The sequence below is a fragment of the Nycticebus coucang genome, chromosome 11 (genome assembly GCF_027406575.1).
Source record: "Nycticebus coucang isolate mNycCou1 chromosome 11, mNycCou1.pri, whole genome shotgun sequence".
Taxonomy (NCBI): domain Eukaryota; kingdom Metazoa; phylum Chordata; class Mammalia; order Primates; family Lorisidae; genus Nycticebus; species Nycticebus coucang.
The window spans coordinates 127,898,283-127,916,723 of NC_069790.1; the positions used below are offsets into that span (position 1 = coordinate 127,898,283).

The following is an 18,441-nucleotide window of genomic DNA, read 5'->3' on the forward strand; positions in this document are numbered from 1 at the left end:
GAAGGTTGAGAACCACTGCTCTACATCATTAAGGCACCATATTAGAAAGAGAGAGCAGCCCTCACCAGACAACTGCCAGCATCTTGATTTTCAACTTCCCCCTCCAGAACTAAGAAAATAAATTTCTGTTATTTCTAAGTTACTTTGTCTCAGGTATTTTGTTATAGCAGCAGAAAGACAGGAATACTAAAATAGGAAGTGATAACTAATGTGAAACTCTCAGATGATTCAGAAAAAGACTAATGATAGAGACAGTATGTCTAGATAGATTATAGATGACAGAGAAGACACAGAAAAGTAGGGCAAAGGTACTGTGGACTGATGTGGGAATCGGGGTGGGAAGATAAGGTTGGTTTTTTTTTTTTTTTTTTTTTTGAGATGGTCTCACTCTGTCACCCTGAGTAGAGTGTCGTGGCATCAGCCTAGCTCACAGCAACTTCAAACTCCTGGGCTCAAGTGATCTTCCTGCCTTAGCTTCCCAAATAGGTAGGACTACAGGTACTCACCACATGCCTATCTTTTTCTATTTTTTAGTAGAGACAAGGTCTTTCTATTGCTCAGGCTGGTCTTGAATTCCTGTGCTCAAGCAACCTGCCCATCGTGGCCTCCCAGAGTATTAGGATTACAGGCATGAGCCACTTCGGCCAAGATAAAGGCTTTTTGGTACTTATATATATTCTCTAAGTTCGAAGTTATTTCCCATTCTATTCTTAAATGTCCATACTGCCATCAAACAGCCAGTTTAAAATTGTATATTTGACTCTCTTCCCCACTTTTAAAATGTTCCCTTATGGTATAAAATCAAAACTTGTGAGTGTTGCAACACAAGAATTGAGCCAGTGTTGGGACTGGGAGTACCCCCTGCTCAGGGACCTTGCCTGACCTCCCAGGGTCTAGCAGACAAAGGGAGAGAAATGCTGCAAAAATTAACACAGTGTTCTGACCCGTGAGAGGTGACACTGTATCAACTCCTCATGAGGCTAACATGTGCCATTGTGAACCTAATACTGAATACTATGTATTAGAAATTTGGGGGTGTGCACAAAAAGTGAAAAGGCAACAGTTTCATCTTCTATTTTTTTGGGGGGTGGGGGGTGGTGGACAGAGTCTCTCTTTCCCCTGGTAGAGTGCTGTAGCATCATAGCTCACAGCAACCTCAAACTTCTGGGCTCAAGTGATCCTTTTGCCTCAGCCTCCCAAATAGCTGGGACTACAGGTGGCCACCACAATGCCCAGCTATTTTTTAGAGATGGGGTCTTGCTCTTGCTCAGGCCAGTCTCAAACTCCTGAACTCAGGCCATCCACCGCCTTAGCCTCCGGGAGACCAGAGTGTTGGGATTCGGGGCGTGAGCCACTGCGCCCAGCCCAGTTTCACGTTCTAATTAAACAGGCAGTTCTTTGTTCAAGGAAGAAAGTCATCAGGCTGAAAGACAAGGGAGTAGTAAGCTACAGATCAAAGAATACTTTGGGGAGAATTTAATTAGGGAAAGTGATAGTATACAGGTCCAGGTGCCTGCAGTTGCAGGGTATCTGTGGGGGCAATTATAAATTACTTTCTAGTTTTATTTATATTCTCTCTCTAAGCTGCTGATCTCTAGACATTTCCCAGACTATTTCCTCATCTACTCTGCTGGACATTCCAACCCCCTTTCACAATCATAGGCATTCATCACAGAAGGGGCAGGGGCTGAAATGTGGGGTCACAACCTGCTGAAAACTTTAAGGGGAATGCCAGTCTATGCTATCTTTCACCCACACCTGAGCATGACTGATGGAGCTTTCCAAAACATGACCACCAACTTCTCCCGCTTTATTTCCAGCCATCTCCCTAAGCAGTCATGGCTCTTGTCATTCTTCTCAAGCCATGGTGTTGCAGACCTTTGTGCTTTTGCTATTCTCTGTTAATGAACCTTTCTTCTTCTCTTTGTCCTAATGGCAAATTCCCTATTCCTCTTTCAAAACCCAATTTGCATGTACCCACGTCTGAGACGGTTTTGTGATCTCTCTCCTATGAGCTTCATACCTTGTGCTTGTCTCTGTGATCACATAACTACTGAATACAGCTCAGTTTCTTTGGGCTTGTCTCATTTTGACAGAGATGTAGGGGAGGGAGAAAATGCTTGTCTTCAGGAGCCCCAGAGGTTGTCTCTGTGCATGTGGAGGGGAACTCCAACATTCTTGGGGAAGCTTGGTGCAGTTTAGAATCCTCAAAGTCTTGAGTTCTGTTTCAGTTCTTCTCAGTACTGAAAGGATATATTGCAGGATTAGCTGGGTCCTCTACTCAGGTCTCCCAAAGTGAAATCAAAGTGTTGGCTAAGCTGGTTGTCATTTGGAGCTCAGTATCATCTCCTAACATTATTCAGGTCATGGGCAAAAATCAGTTCCTTGTGGCTGTAAGACCAAGGTCCCATTTCTTGATGGCTGTCATCCAGGGTTCACCCTCAAGTCCTTCCATGTGACCCCTCCCTAAGCCTCTCACAATGTTACAGCTTGCTTCCTCTTCTCCCAGGACATCTTAGTGTCCCTCTGATGTGCTGCCTTAAGTTAAGACCAGGCCCACCAGGACAGTAATTGAGTACCCTGATCACAGGAGTGACAGGCTCAAGGACAGCCACCATGAGCATAGACAACAGGAGAGTTCCACCTGTCCTAGCCTCATAATTGGTAGAGAGAAGACCATTAACTGGCCTCTAGAATTCCAAAAAGTAATTCATAAATTTACACAGGGAGGCTAAAGTATCTGATATTCCTCTTTGAGAACAGCTTGTTTAAAAAGCTAGTCCTGGTCAAATTTCACTATCTTGGACATTCCATGGGAAAAAACTGTGGAGCAGAACATGAAGGAGCAAGGTATTGGCAGAGGTCTAAGAGGGTTGGACTCCAGTGAGAAGGGTAGGTGGGGTGATTTATTTCTCCCTCCCCATATATTTATGTCAGTCAGTGGGGCTCCCAAGCTGCTGGAGAGCTCATGTACCCTTACAAGCGCAAAGCCACTGCCACCAATGAACTGGAAACTTGTTGAGGACAAAGCAGCAGGCAGATGGCACCCTTCGGGTCACTTATCATCACTGCAGACCCAAGCTGAGATAAGAGGTACCATGTTGCTTTCTACGCACTGTGCACCTTTGTCCTCCCTAGGCAGCTTCAACCCCTCACTTTTAATCTCACTTGTTCTACACAAACATTTCCAAATTCTAGTCCAGACTATAGGAGCCACAGGGGGCTAGTGGGTCCCAGAGGATCTGTGTGACCCCAAAGTCTGGACATTCTGGGTGGGCTTCCTTTTGGAAAGAGGGACAGAGGTGACCACAGTGCTAACTTTCTTATACTCAAACCCCTTTCCTCCCCTTCCTCTGTCCTGCCCATGGCTGCTGAGAGAAGATTGAGCTGGGGCTCATAGGAATTGCTTCCCCCTATCCCCATTGGTGCATCCACCATGCCGGGCTTCTATAGAGAATAGGGATTAAACATCCCAGACTGTTTTTCTCCCCTTCTCTTCCCCCACCTGTGGCTGCTGAGAGAGACAACTGAGCCACCACCCTGAGACTTCCACAGAGAGTGGGGCTTAGATCTTTTGTCTAGGGGTCCCTTGGCAGATTGAAGGATGCTAGGACTATGAGCTCTCTGCCTGCCAGCCTTCCCTGATGCTGCCTGTCCAGTGACTATCAGAGTGGGGCACATCCTGAGGCAAAAGGATGTCAAACCTGCTTGGGCACCTCATGGGCAACTTGGGAACAGCACACTTGTCCTTGGAATGATCAGACATTGATATTTGGGGGCCCAGGGACAGGCCCACAAGCCAGATCCCATACTCTCAGGTGTGTTGCATTGCTCAGGGGCAAGGAAGGGAGGTTTGTGATTGGGAGAGACCACTTCAGCCCTTCCCTAAAGGCTTTGCCTAGAAGCAGGGAACAGACATTTGACCCCAGTAGAGACAGATACCTTGCCAGCTTTGATAGATTCTAAGGGCAGCTGACCCACCCAGCCCCACCTAGCCACACTCTCCCATCCACTTCTGCTCTGGCAGAGATTAAGAACTCAACTGAGGTCTAAGGCCCCACTCACCACCTCTAGTAATCACATGCTGCTGCTTTTTTTTTTTTTTTGAAAAATAGTCTCCCCTGGGTAGAGTGCTGTTTTGTTTTTTTTTACTTCAAAATAAGATATGTGCAGTGTGCATAGGAATTTGTTCAGTTTTGTTTTTTTTTTAACTATAATCCGGCCCTCCAATGGGCTGAGGAACAGTGAACTGGCCCCCTGTTTAAAAAGTTTTAGGACCCCTGCTTAAACCCATAAATCCATTTATTCAGCAAACATGATGGGACATACTGAGAAAGAAGAAACAAACCCCACAAAGCCCTGTGGATGTAGTGCATTTGGGAGCGACTAGAAATCAACATCTCAAATGGCCCTCCCACTCAAGCGGTGAAAACAGACAACATAACAAGAGGCAGTCGCCTGAGTTTGTGAATGCAGATAAGCGGTGCTGCTTGGGGCTACCCGGCCTGGGGTCCTGCAGAGCTGACCTAAACTACTGGAATTAGGGGACCTCAAGGGCCAGCACTGAGCGTGTCGAGCCGTCCCTAAACAAATGGTTTCAGTCCCATAAGCCACCTTCCCGCCTTCGTTTCTCTTGGCTAGTGCCAACGACGGGAGACACCCGAAACGGGTGCCGAAGGATGCGAGGCCCCCAGGTCTGCTCCTGCTGCTCAGCAGCCTGGGCACCCCAGGGCCCCTCCTCACTGGCCTGGGTCTGGGGCAGCCGCGGCCCCCTCCCATCGTCGGCTTCGAAGTGGACGCTCTAAGAAACGCCAGTCCGAGGGGCAAAGCATCTGTCATCGTTGCCATTTCTCCATCCTCTTTCATTGTAAGAACAGCCTTCCATTCAACAGCCCTTTTCACACGACTTGATTCCTGCCCGTCCTACGAGGCTGTTTCAATCACAGTAGACCGGATTACAAGTGTAAAGCTTTTTGAGGATACCGGCAGACCTCCGTATCTGGGTATACCGTGGCGGCCGCACGCAGCGCTTACCTAAGGGCATGCACAGGTTCACAGAGCGTGGACGCGGGGCATGTTGGTCTGCACCACCCCACTCTTCGCTGCGGGGAGCAAGTACAGCGCAAGAATACTGGGAACGGCCGCGGGGCATGCTGGGATGCACTCGCTCGGCCTTCAGCAGCGCCTGCTTGTGGTTGCTGGCAGCAGGAATGCGCAGGCGCACTGGGAGCGGCCGCCGGGAATGCAGGTCACCCGTCACCTCGGCGGTCGGGGCTCCCGGCTGTGGGTTACGTAAGCCACGAACGCGCAGGCGCCCTGGGAGAGCCAACAGGCTTATCAAGCTGCGACCGCTCGGCTCTCTAATGCTTCTGCCTGTCGGTTGCTAGGAGTCCGGGACGCGCTGCCCGCGAAGCCGCCGCGCCGCAGGCCCGGGCCCGGCCGCTGGAGAGGTGCGGGCTAGGGGCCGGTCGTCTGCTCCTGGGGTGGATATTGCGGCCGCCTGGGCCTGTGAGGCGCGATGGAGCCTGGGAAGGTCGGTGCGAAGCGGGTCTGGGCGCGGGGGGCCTTGTTGGCTCCGGGGCTCAGGACAGCTAGTCCAGTGGCGGTCTGCATTACGGGGTCCAGTGTCAGGAGCTGCGCCCGGTTCCTCCGTCCGAGCAACCGCTACCCGGGGCGAGGGCCAGGTCAAAGCCCCCAGGAGAACCAAACTGAGGCAGCGTCCTGCGCCGGGTTCGGGCGCCCGCGGCGGTGAAGCCGTGTTTGTTCCTAGTTTTAAAGATGCCCCGGCACTGAGCTGCCTGAGGGGGCCTAAACCGCGTGCTCCGTCCGGCTCCCGGTCTGCCGTGTCCGCTGGCTGACCGGGCGCCTGGGCCGAGGACTCGCGTCCCGGTTTTATTCAGTTTTTTTTTTTTTTTTTTTTTTTAGAGACAGAGGCTCACTTTGTCGCCCCCAGTAGAGTGCTGTACGTCACAGCTCACAGCAACCTGGCGTCACAACGCCTGGCTATTTTTTGTATGTGGTGCCGGCGCCCTACCCACTGAGCCACAGGCGCCGCCCACTTTTATTCAGTTTTAACTCACTTAAATTTAAATTTTACCGTCCCCGTTTTAAGAGGTTGAAATTGCAGTCGTTGCTTCCATTCCAGTTCCTGCGCTTCTGTCTTCACTTGTTTGATCTCGGGAAAGTTACTTAAGTCGTAATTCCTAATTCACAAAATGTAAGAGATAATAGCAGGGTCAGGGGGTGCTCAGGGGTTCCCCGGCGCCTGCTTAGCTGACCCTGGTCACTCTCCTTGTCTCCTGATTCCTCCCTGAAACGTGTTTCCTCCTGTTTTCCCTCTAGTTATTTTTGTTTTTTTTCTATAATTTACCTTTACAATGTTAAATAATACTCTTTAATTTGTCTTTGGTGTTATATCAACGCCAGATACTGTCTTTTAACTTCCCCTTACTTATGATTGGAAATTTACTTCTTAAACCCACCAGTTTCCTGACCCCTGTCATTTTCTTAAAAGTCTGACAATTAAGTTCGTGAACTCTGGCTAGAAAAGTGTCACCTACCTTACTGCTGACTATCACCTTCAAAGCACTCTTCTTGGGAAGCAACATACCAACACCTGTTCCCAGTCCACCCTTCAAAGCCATTTTGGAACTCTTTTCCTGGAATGGCCATCAGAGCTGGTATCGTACCACCCTTGTTGTCTTAAATGTCATCAAAATGTTTTCCTTTCAATGTTTCCTTTATCTTTGAGTAAAGAAAGCCATTGGGGGGCCAGATCAGGTGAGTAGCAAGGGTGTTTCAATACCTTATTTCCTTATTGGCTAAAAGCTCCCTCACAGACGGTGCCGTGTGAGCTGCTGCATTGTTTTAATGCAAGAGCTGTGAGTTACTGGCAGAAAGTTCAGATCATCACAGAGCCTTGTCTGTACTTCCACATAATAAACACGGTTAACTGTCTAGTTGGTACAAATTCATAATGAACAATCCCTCTAATATCAAAAAAAGGTTAGCAACATCATTTTGACTCTAAGGACTGACAGCAACATTTTTTATCATGGAGAATTGGCTGACTTCCATTATTTCCCTGAACGCTTTGTTTCAGGGTTGTATTTGGTAGATCCATGTTTCATCATCAGTGATAACATGGCCAGGACCATTGTCTTGCCTCTCCAAAAGGTCTTGGCAAACTCCTCCTCTCCTTTGCTTTTGTTCATTGGTGAGCTATTTTGGGACCATTTTTATACACACCTTTCTCATGCCAAGATTTTCAGTTAAGATTTTCCTGTTTGGGGTGGCGCCTGTGGCTCAGTCGGTAAGGCGCCGGCCCAATATACCGAGGGTGGTGGGTTCAAACCCACCTCGGCTGAACTGCAACCAAAAAATAGCTGGGTGTTGTGGCGGGCGCCTGTAGTCCCAGCTATTCGGGAGGCTGAGGCAAGAGAATCGCTTAAGCCCAGGAGCTGGAGGTTGCTGTGAGCTATGTGATGCCATGGCACTCTACCGAGGGCCATAAAGTGAGACTCTGTCTCTACAAAAAAAAAAACAAAACAATGTTTTTGGACGGTGCCTGTGGCTCAGTCGGTAAGGCGCCAGCCTCATATACTGAGGGTGGCGGGTTCAAACCCGGCCCCGGCTGAACTGCAACCAAAAAATAGCCGGGCGTTGTGGCGGGCACCTGTAGTCCCAGCTACTCAGGAGGCTGAGGCAAGAGAATCGCTTAAGCCCAGGAGTTGGAGGTTGCTGTGAGCTGTGTGATGCCATGGCACTTTACTGAAGGGCATAAAGTGAGACTCTGTCTCTACAAAAAAAAAAAAGATTTTCCTGTTTGTGGGCGGCGCCTGTGGCTCAGTGTGGTAGGGCACTAGCCCCATATAATGAGGATGGTGGGTTCAAACCCGGCCCCTGCCAAACTGCAACAAAAAAATAGCCAGGTGTTGTGGCAGGCGCCTGTAGTCTCAGCTACTTGGGAGGCTGAGGCAAGAGAATCGCCTAAAGCCAGGAGTTGGAAGTTGCTGTGAGCTGTGTGATGCCATAGCACTCTACCAAGGGCGATAAAGTGAGACTCTGTCTCTACAAAAAACCAAAAAAAAAAGATTTTCCTATTTCTTTACTTGGTCTACTGCACTTCTCACAGTCAGTTGATGATTTCGGTGCATAATATTTTCATTCATTCTGCTCATCACGGGCTGCCCTGACCTCTTTTCATCAGTGAGACTTTCTCTCCCCTCAGAAAAACATTTAATCCATTGTACATTGTTGTTTTCTTCATGGCTTTATCCCCATAAATGTGGACTAACATGTCTCTGATTTCACTTTCACTATTGCAGGTTTAACAAGAAATTTATTGTTTGTTGCTCTAATTCAAGCTCTGACATTCTCGGGCTGACACACAAAAACATGCAAAACATGCAAAAACACTAATGAACGCCACTGAGCAAGACACTGCCATACATCAATACTATCACAGCTGTGAGACACTAATACACTGTGTTGTTTGTAAAGTGCTGCCAACATAAGGGCATGGTGGCAAGTTTTTGAACTTAATCATCGCATCTTATATACATTTCTCTTTATGTGTCCATAAGTTATTCTGCGATTTATGTTTTCTGTGTTTTGTTTAATAGGTTGATTTTTAAAATTGAAAACCAATAAACACTATAACATTTTGATTATGTAAATAGTATTCACTGCAGAACCAAATAATCTGATTGGATCAACAGAAAATGCAGTACTGCATGCTTTAACATGGCAGCCCCACGGGTAGGACTCTCATCTGCAGATATACATGCGCCCCAAAAAAAGTGCTTGGTGTGGCAGTATCTGTCATATGGAATATCAGGAACAATACATGTGCACCAGCAGGAATTAGATGAGGACATTGTGGTGCATTAGCAGTCATGGTCATCGTAGGGAGTGATCTTGGGTGCAGTGGTGGAAACTGATAATCCTAGTTTAAATCCTTAGTTTCCATTTTCTTTCTAGTATTTATTACCAGGTACCCCAAACCCGAATAGGCCAAATTTAGTAATTTGGTTCTAAGTAAACTGATGTTTAAAAAATTAGGACAGCAAAAGGTAAATTATGTCTCAATCCTAAGGATATGTGTGAGCCAGCCTTACTCTGGGTCTTTTAGCAAATATCCTAGTTTGGTTTGTTGCCATGTAGTGCCAGGGAGTCCCTCTGCTCCCTGGCTGTCAGCAGGTCTGCTTATTCCAGTCTGTAATTCTGAGAATTGCTGGTTTCTCAAACTAAAGAAAGAAACAGAGGCAAAATTAATATAGAGATTTTGTTTGGACCAAAGTTGAGGACTGCAGCCTGGAAGACACTGGGAAGTATTCCAGAGAACAAAAGAGAGGCTCAGATTTTTGAAGAAAAAGAAGGGTGACTCATCAGGGGATGATCACCAAGGTTGTTGGTCAGCCACTCCTGTGGCTCAGGAAACCAGAGTTCCTGACCAGTGATGCTTTGTCACTCTAGGGCCTCTGTGGCCTGGTAATTCAAAGGGGCTAGTACTGGGTTGGGCCAGTGGTGCCACCTCTGTGAGCTGTAGACACGGGTTAGAAGATGCTGGTTGCTACTCTGCAGAGCGCTAGTGGAATTGTTAAGTCTAGACTGGATTTACGGCAGTGGTTTTAGAAACATGTTAGAAGATGAAATACGAGATCTGGTGACTGATTTTATCTGAAATGAGAGTGGCATATTGATTGTGGAAAGATTCTTATCTTGGAAATTATCACAGGAGGCCTACTTTTTGGTGCCCAGAGGTTGGTGACCAGATGCTGAGGTGCTAGGAAACTAATGCGCGATAGCTGGGAGCATTCATCCTAAAGGCTCAGGGAGCAGTGACAGGTGCTTTCATGAGTTTTAGAGCCTGATTTGTGGAAGACAAAATAACCCTTTTCAAAGATTTCTCTCTTTCTTTTTTTTTTTTGAGACAGAGTCTGTGTCACACTCGGTAGAGTGCTGTGGAATCACAGCTCATAGCAACCCCCAACTCTTGGGCTTAAGCAATTCTCTTGCCTCAGCCTCCCAAGTAGCTGGGATGACAGGCGCCCACTACAACACTCAGCTATTTTTTGGTTGTAGTTGTCATTGTTGTTTGGCAGGCCCGGGCTGGATTCGAACCTGCTAGCTCCAGTGTATGTGGCTGGCACCCTTGCTGCTGAGCTATAGGTGCAGAGCCAAAGATTTCTCCTTTTTTAGAGGCAGGGTCTCTGTCACCCAGGCTGGAGTACAGTGGTTCCATCCACAGCTCACTGCAGCCTCCGACTCCTGGGCTCAAGCGACCCTCCACTATGGCCTCCCAAAGTGCTGGGATTATAGGTGTGAGCACTGTGGCCCTCAAACATTTCTTACTGTACAGGTAACTAGTTAACTAGTAAAACTAAAATTTAGCTTTAACTTGTGACGAGTGTTTTCTAAACTGAGATGACACTGGCCTGGAAGGCAGGAAGAGAATGGTGCTGCTTTGCAAGGTGGCTGTGGGCACCCAGCTGGCAGGAGTCAGATGTCAAGAGCAGCTGGGCTTATAGAACTTGGAGGCCCTCACACCCCCTTTAGTGCATTTAGGATGAGCTTTTACAGGGGAAGCTGGTTTTCAGGACTGGAGGAGCTGCCTGGGGACAGTTTAATCCCCTGGGCCCTGCATGATCCCTGGCTCAAGAGCAAATTCGTTGAGCAGTAGGAAGAGTAACTGGTGAAAGTCCTTAGTTCTGCACCGTAATGGAAGGCCCGAGGTAAAAGGAATGGCCTAAGAAGAAATTAAACCTCTTGTGGACAATCCTCTGTGATTGCAGGCTTTGCCTCCCCCAGAACCAAGGCCATGCTGGATTCAGGACCCCCAACTCCTCTCATGGGTTCCTTCAACCCAGAGCTACCTTCAGCAGTCTGGTGGAGGTTTAGACATGATTTGGGCCACCACCCTCTTTTGTCCTACGCTCATTCTCCTGGAGGTGATTCCAGCCCACAGGTAGTTTCTTCTCCTGAATTAGAGATGAGATGAAATTTTTAGGAAGAGAATTCCTTGGAGGTCCAGGAAGGGGAGGAGAGTGAACTCAGTTTATTCCATTTTTATTCTGGAGGCAAATAAAGAGATCTAAAAAATAGGGTCCTTTTTTTTTTTTATTAAATCATAGCTGTGTACATTAATGCGATCATGGGGCACCATACACTGATTTTATAGACCGTTTGATGCATTTTCATCACACTGGTTAACATAGCCTTCCTGGCATTTTCTTAGTTATTGTGTTAAGACAGTTATATTCTACATTTACTAAATTTCACATGTACTCTTGTAAGATGCACCGCAGGTGTAATCCCACCAGTCACCTTCCCTCCATCCAGCCTCCCCTCTCCCTCCCCTCCCTTTCCACCTTCCCCATATTCTTAGGTCATAACTGGGTTATAGCTTTCATGTGAAAGCCATAAATTAGTTTCATAGTAAGGCTGAGTACATTGGATACTTTTTCTTCCATTCTTGAGATACTTTACTAAGAAGAATATGTTCCAGCTCCATCCACATAAACATGAAAGAGGTAAAGTCTCCATCTAAAAATAGGGTTCTTATTGTATAGTTCTCCAAAGAGTTTTATTATAAAAAGGTTCTATATAAGTTGATTTATAAAATCAAACTCTGTATGAAGAGGCAGAAAATCAGTGACATTGGGAGGTTAGTCCCGGGCAACTGCTCATGTCCTTTTTTGTTGTTTTTTTTTTTGAGACAGAGTCTCACTTTGTCGCCCTTGTGACAGTGCCGTGGCATCACAACTCATAGTAACCTCAGACTCTTGGGCTCAAGCAATCCCCTTGCCTGAGCCTCTCAAGTAGCTGGGACTACAGGCACCAACCACACATCAGCTAGTTTTTCTATTCGTAGTACAGGTGGGGTCTTGCTCTGGCAATCCACTCGCCTCGGCCTTCCAGAGTGCTGGGATGACAGGCATTGCTCATGTTCTTTTGATCTACCACCTTTTCCTCCACTTGGACACCATGGAGTGTGCTTCTCAAGTGACTCATGCTTGGGAAGAGCCACCATGGGAGGAGCTACTGCTCAGCTCTCTCCAGGGCCCATTCTAGGGAGAGGTTGATCCCTCCTTGGCTGCACTTTAGTTCCTCCGAGAGCTAATTGCAGCTGTGGGTTGTTGTCTGCCTGTTGGCCACACACGGGGTGCTAAGGAGCCCTGGGAATATCTATGGCAAGTGGGCAGTGAGGGGATCAGAGAGGAACCTTGTGGTAGGTTATATCTCACCTAATTTTCCATGGCCCTCAGTGGTCAGCGTCCTGTGCATTTCTGGAAATAGCTGTTTTTTGTTTTTTTTTTGTAGAGACAGAGTCTCACTTTATGGCCCTCGGTAGAGTGCCGTGGCCTCACACAGCTCACAGCAACCTCCAACTCCTGGGCTTAAGCGTTTTCTCTTGCCTCAGCCTCCTGAGTAGCTGGGACTACAGGCGCCCGCCACAACGCCCGGCTATTTTTTGGTTGCAGTTTGGCTGGGGCCGGGTTTGAACCCGCCACCCTCAGTATATGGAGCCGGCACCTTACCGACTGAGCCACAGGCGCCGCCCAATAGCTGTTTTTTTTTAAAGTAAAAACTGAAGAGACAGCAGAAAAATGCTGTGATTTCTATAGGAGATCTCTTGCTTTCAGGGTTTTTCACCTTAAAACAGCGGTTCTCAACCTGTGGGTCGTGATCCCTTTGGAACTATATTAAAGGGCCACAGCATCAGGAAGGTTAAGGACCACTGCCTTAAAATCATCAGTAATATCATAGCCATCAGATGCTTTTTCTCATATTTTTACTTTTCACATTCCAAATTAACAGCCAAGTGCCGTTCCACTTTACCAGGTGTCCTCGATGTCCACTTCTGTGCACTCACATCCCCCAGTTCTGCTGTCCTGGTGCTCTCAGTGTCCCTCTGTGTGGTCATATCCTCCGGTTGTGCTGTCCTGGTGTCCTTGGTGTCCTCTGTGTGGTCATGTCCCCCGGTTGTGCTGTCCTGGTGTCCTTGTCCCTCTGTGTGCTCATGTCCCCCTGTTGTACTGTCCTGGTGCCCCTGGTGTCCCTCTGTGTGGTCATGTCCCCCGGTTGTACTGTCCTGGTGTCCTGGTTGTCCCTCTGTGTGGTCACGTCCCCTGGTTGTGCTGTCCTGGTGCCCCTGGTGTCCCTCTGTGTGTTCATGTCCCGTGGTTGTGCTGTCCTGGTGCCCCTGGTGTCCCTCTGTGTGTTCATGTTCCCTGGTTGTGCTGTCCTGGTGCCCCTGGTGTCCCTCTGTGTGTTCATGTCCCCTGGTTGTGCTGTCCTGGTGCCCCTGGTGTCTCTCTGTGTGTTCATGTCCCGTGGTTGTACTGTCCTGGTGCCCCTGGTGTCCCTCTGTGTGCTCATGTCCCGTGGTTGTGCTGTCCTGGTGCCCCTGGTGGCCCTCTGTGTGCTCATGTCCCCCAGTTGTACTGTCCTGGTATCCTTGGTGTCCCTCTGTGTGCTCATGTCCCATGGTTGTGCTGTCCTGGTGCCCCTGGTGTCCCTCTCTGTGTTCATGTCCCGTGGTTGTGCTGTCCTGGTGTCCTTGGTGTCCCTCTGTGTGCTCATGTCCCATGGTTGTGCTGTCCTGGTGTCCTTGATGTCCTTGTGTGGGCTCATGTCCCGTGGTTGTGCTGTCCTGGTGCCCTTGGTGTCTCTCTGTGTGGTCATGTGCTGTGTGTAGAATTTAATCTGCCCATAGCAGGTTGCATATTAAACCTTTCTTCAGACCAATTAACGTGGCAGTAAACAACTCACCCTTCGGTAGCTACAAGCTCTTGCTACCCTCATTACAAATGATTTTCTGTTGCTCTTAGTTGGATTCACTTGGCAAATCAACTAATTTGTCAAAAGAAAAAAAAGGATGAAATTTCATCCTAGTGATAGTGATGATAAATTTTATGGTTGTAGTGTATTTTGTCTGCAAAATGGCTGTTTCAAAAATTCTCAGTATTTTTTTTTGGCCAGGGCTGGGTTTGAACCCGCCACCTCCGGCCAGCGCCCTACTCCTTTGAGCCACAGGTGTCGCCCAATTCTCAGTATTTTTTTGGATCTATAATGATGGGTTTTTTTGTTTGCCCTAATTTTCATTGTCCATGAAGATTTTTATTGACTTTTCCTTGATGAGTTTTTGGTTTTCAATTGGACCACATGTACCCTTTGTTGGAAACACATTTCCCAAACTCTCTCTTCACTTGTATCTTTAAGGCAGTGTTTCTTAAAGGGAAAATGAAATTGTTAGGACAAGTATTGTCTCATCTTCCCCAGGAGGCTGTATGCATTGGTTTTGCTTCACTGCGATTGGCTCTTTACCCAGCTATCTCGCATGTTATGAGGCTGTGTTGTGTGTGTTTGTGGTGCTGCAGGCATGGCCCAGACACATAAGCCAGGATTTCATCTCTAAAGGCCTATGCCTATATCAGAGAGACATCTGCTCTGAGCTGAGCACTGGGGCAGGGCTGCTGTGGCCTGGGGAAGCCAGTAGCACACGGTGAGGCCCTGCATGGGCATGGGGTGGCGGTAGAGGGCCGTCCTCCACCCTAAAGTAGCAACAGACATTTGTATTCAGGTTCCTGGGGCTGAGAGCTATGCGAAGGATTGTATGGAGCATAAAGGGGCAGTTAAGTTGTCACCTAAGGGTTCCACTGGGCTGCGCTGGCCTCTTCAGCCTCCCGAGGCGCCAGAGTGTCCTCCTGCTAGAGCCAGGTGGAAGCTGTTGATGTTAGACCCTGGCTCAGACGCTGTGCTTGGCTTCTGCCCATTCTCCCCCAACTTTTTATTTTTATTTTTTGAGACAGTCTCACTTTGTCGTCCTTGTAGAGTGCTGTGGCGTCCTAGTGCACAGTTACCTCAAACTCTTGGGCACAAGTGATCCTCCTGCCTCCGCCTCCCATGTAGCTGGGACTATAGGCACCCTCCACAACACTTAGTAATTTTTGTATTTTTACTAGAGACAGGGTCTTACTCTTGCTCAAATTGGTCTCGAACTCATGAGCCTCAGGCAATCCACCCACCTCAGCTTCCCAGAGTGCTAGGATTGCATGTGTGAGCCATCGTGCCCAGCTGCCTGTTCTCTTTATTAGAAGTGAGTATTTGAATCCAGCCCACATGGTCCCTGTGACAGGGAGTTAGCTTTACTTGGGAAGGAAGGAATGTTGAACCAGTGAAAATAGTTTAAGACCACCACAGCTTATTTTAATGTCCTCTCTTACATTCTTGGGACTTTCTGGGTCTCTGTGGCGCTTGCTGTTTGGAGGAATGGGGGCACTGGGCCCTTCCCTGTCCTTATCCAGAGTGCTGTGATGAGCTAGCAGTGCTGGGGCCAGAGATGAAGGATGAGGATGGATCAGGCACAGCTGGGGCTTGAAAGGTGGACTCCCAAGAGCGAGCACTCCTGTAGTGCTGATGACATGTCTTTGGAGCAGAGCCTTCTGCAGGGTTCTGCTGGTTAGTGCAGTCCAGTGTCTGGACAGAGCCTGGGGTTTTGTGGGCAGACACTGCTGTTCCGTGTATCTCCTCAGGGTGGGCAGACAGACACTGCCGGGTCAGTGGTCACAGGCAGCCTTGCCCTGTTTTTATTCATTGCACAGGTACTGTATTTATTCAGTTCCCTTGTTGTGTCCATAGTTGGCCTCAGGGCTGTGGGATTCATGCAACTTGTCTCCATGTGGCATCTAGCGTGCTTGTCTGTCTGTCTGCCTCGCATCCCAGGTGCTATGGCTGTGTTGAATTATGAGGGTCAGGAACTGGAGGACTCACCTACAGGGGAGGCTTTCCGACGTTGGGGCTTCAGCTGGGGAGGTTCTTGGGGCGGGGCCTCATCAGATATCCTGGGTCATTTGGAGTCCTGCCCCTCCTGTGTAGCCAGTAATACTGGTGTGTGGAGAGGCTGTGGGCACCACACTGCTGGGCAAGCTCTGCATGCTGTGTGTCCTGGGGGAGCCCACTTCCAAGGAGCACAGGCACAATTTTGGTGGGCACAGTATGTCTTAAACCCACAAAATATTTGTCCTTGATCTGTTGTTCAATTGCTGTTATGAGTTGTTTACACTTTTATTTTGTGATATAGTCCTGTGGTTAACCCTTCCGTAAGCTGACCACCCAAGGGACTGTCACAAACTGGCTACCATAAGGAACTTGGCCTACTATACTAACACATACATGTGGTGTGTGTCCAGTCTGTGAAAATTAGGTCAACTCGAGGTGGTCAGTGTAGAGAGACGGTCAGCTATGGAGGTTCCACTGTATTTGTTTTTAAATTATCGTGGAGATATATTCAATAATAATTGTGGGTGATTTTTAGACTAGTGAATAATACTTGTGTTTTATTTTATTCCAAAAGGTAGCCTTAGTGTTCTCTGGCATGTCAAGAATTAATTACCACTGATTTAAATGGCCTAATGAAAAAGCAGCTCAGTAGAACACACAAAATTATTTTAAACTTTAAAAATTCTGACTTTATATTTTTTTCTATTTAGAGAAGAACCAAAGAGGACACATGGAAATCAGATGACCTCAGAAAACACCTTTGGGTAATGTATTTTGAAGATACAAGTTGAGGCCCAGAGGGGATACTGTGTGGCCTCCCTGGCAGGTGTGCCTGGCCCTGCCTGACTTTGGTTATCTGCAGCTCTTTTCAGAGGCCTTTTGACACAAAGTTGAAGCTGTGTGGTTAACCCCTCTGGCTGCCCCACCAGCCCAGTGGGGCCTTGTCATGGCCCCTGTGCTGCTCTAGGGGAGGGGATCTTGGTTCAGGGGCTAAGGTGGCCGGGCACAGTGGGGTAGGGGAGGGGCCTGGGCTTGAGTCCAAGTCCTTTGGAGAGTTTTGTACCCAGGATCCTTGTACTTTCTGTCGGATGCAGCTGTTCTTGCAGCAGTGCATGACTTTACAACATAGCCTCAGGGTCTCTTTTGCTTTCTAGTCCATGAAGTAAAATCAATATGAATGTCTCTGATCTATGGGTGCTGGTAGGCAGCTGAGGAATGCTGAGTGTGAGGCTAAGTTCTTTAGTGCTCTGAGAGCACCCACTCTGACTCCTGCCTGTCTTCCTGAAATTGGAAAGTGGTTGTATGCAGGATGAGATTGTGTTTTTTTGTTTTTTTTTTTGAGACAGAGCCTCACGCTGTTGCCCTAGGTAGAGTGCTGTGGCATCACAGCTCACAGCAACCTCCAACTCCTGGGCTTTAGGTGATTCTCTTGCCTCTGCCTGCCAAGTAGCTGGGACTACAGGTGCCCACCACAATACCTGGCTATGAGATTGTGTTTTTTTTGAGATAGGGTCTCCCTCTGTCACCCTGGCTAGAGTGCTGTAGCATCATCACTGCTTACTGCAGCCTCCAACTCCTGGGCCCAAGAGACCCTCCTACCTCAACCTCCTGAGTAGCTGGGACTACAGGTGCCTGCCACAATGCCCAGCTATTTTTAGAGAAGGGGGTCTCACTCCTGCTCAGGGTGGTCTCGAACTCCTGAGCTCAGGTGATCCACCCACCTTGGCCTCCCAGAGTATTGGGATTACATGAGCCACCATGCCTGGCCCACTGGCTAACTTTTTCTGTTTTTTTTTTGTTTTTTTTTTATTTAAAGAAATGGGGTCTTGCTCTTGCTCAGGCTGGTCTCAAACTCCTGGGCTCAAGTGATCCTCCCACTCAGCCTCCTAGAGTGCTAGGGCTACAGGTGTGAGCCACACCAGGGTTTCTAAAGGTCCTTCCAGTGCATCTGCGGCTCACATTCAGCTGTTTAGCATCTCACGGAAATACACTTCTCCAGTCAAGGACTATCCTGTTTTCTCTTGTTTTAGGCTGCACAGTCAGGAAGTCTCAAGGAAGATAAGAAACGCAGGGAGAAGAAGCTGTACCAGGAGGCTGAGGTGGACCTCCTGGAATACAAGGATCCCAGGTCCAGGGCTCCAGATAGAGAGACCAAGCACAGGGAGAGGACGGCTGATGTCCACACCGCCAAAGATAGTCCTCTTCGGGAGAGAGAGAGAGAAAAGCAAAGAGAGAGAAAAAAAGATGCTAAAGACCGGGAGAGAGACAAATTGAAAGAGAAACACCGAGAACAAGATGCAGAAAAGTCTCACAGTAAAGGAAAGGACAGAGAAAAAGAGAGAGAGAGGAAGGCCCGGAGAGAAGAGCTGTGGCAGACACCGGCTCACCACAACCTGCTAGGCCGGGAGGTGCGGGGCCGGCAGCTGCTGGAGCGGGCGGAGCAGCGGATCCGCTCAGGTGCGTCCTGGTCCCCGCCTGCGCCTGGGCTGCACATGTGCAGTAGAGTGTCTGTGGCAGCCACTTGGTAGCTCCCTTTCCTGCTGTTTGGGACATTTACCTCTTTTGAAATGTCCATTCAGCTTTTTATTTTCTCTCATGGTTTCCATAAATGTTTTAACTTTGGATTTTAAGTTATAGGCTCTGTTCTTTGTATGT

The 18,441-nt window shown here is 48.3% G+C and overlaps 1 protein-coding gene across 5 annotated transcripts in view; it reads left to right on the plus strand.

Annotated features, from left to right (window-relative positions):
* The first annotated feature begins 5,341 nt into the window (after positions 1-5,341).
* Positions 5,342-18,441, plus strand: part of DYNC2I1 (dynein 2 intermediate chain 1) — an 82,465-nt gene continuing 69,365 nt past the window's right edge. For all 5 annotated transcript variants that reach the window (XM_053553621.1, XM_053553617.1, XM_053553618.1 and 2 more), the window contains exons 1-3: positions 5,342-5,533; positions 16,497-16,550; positions 17,817-18,243. In XM_053553621.1, coding sequence (XP_053409596.1) covers positions 5,519-5,533; positions 16,497-16,550; positions 17,817-18,243 — 496 coding nt within the window. In that variant the 5' untranslated portion in view covers positions 5,342-5,518. The remainder of the gene's footprint in view (positions 5,534-16,496; positions 16,551-17,816; positions 18,244-18,441) is intronic.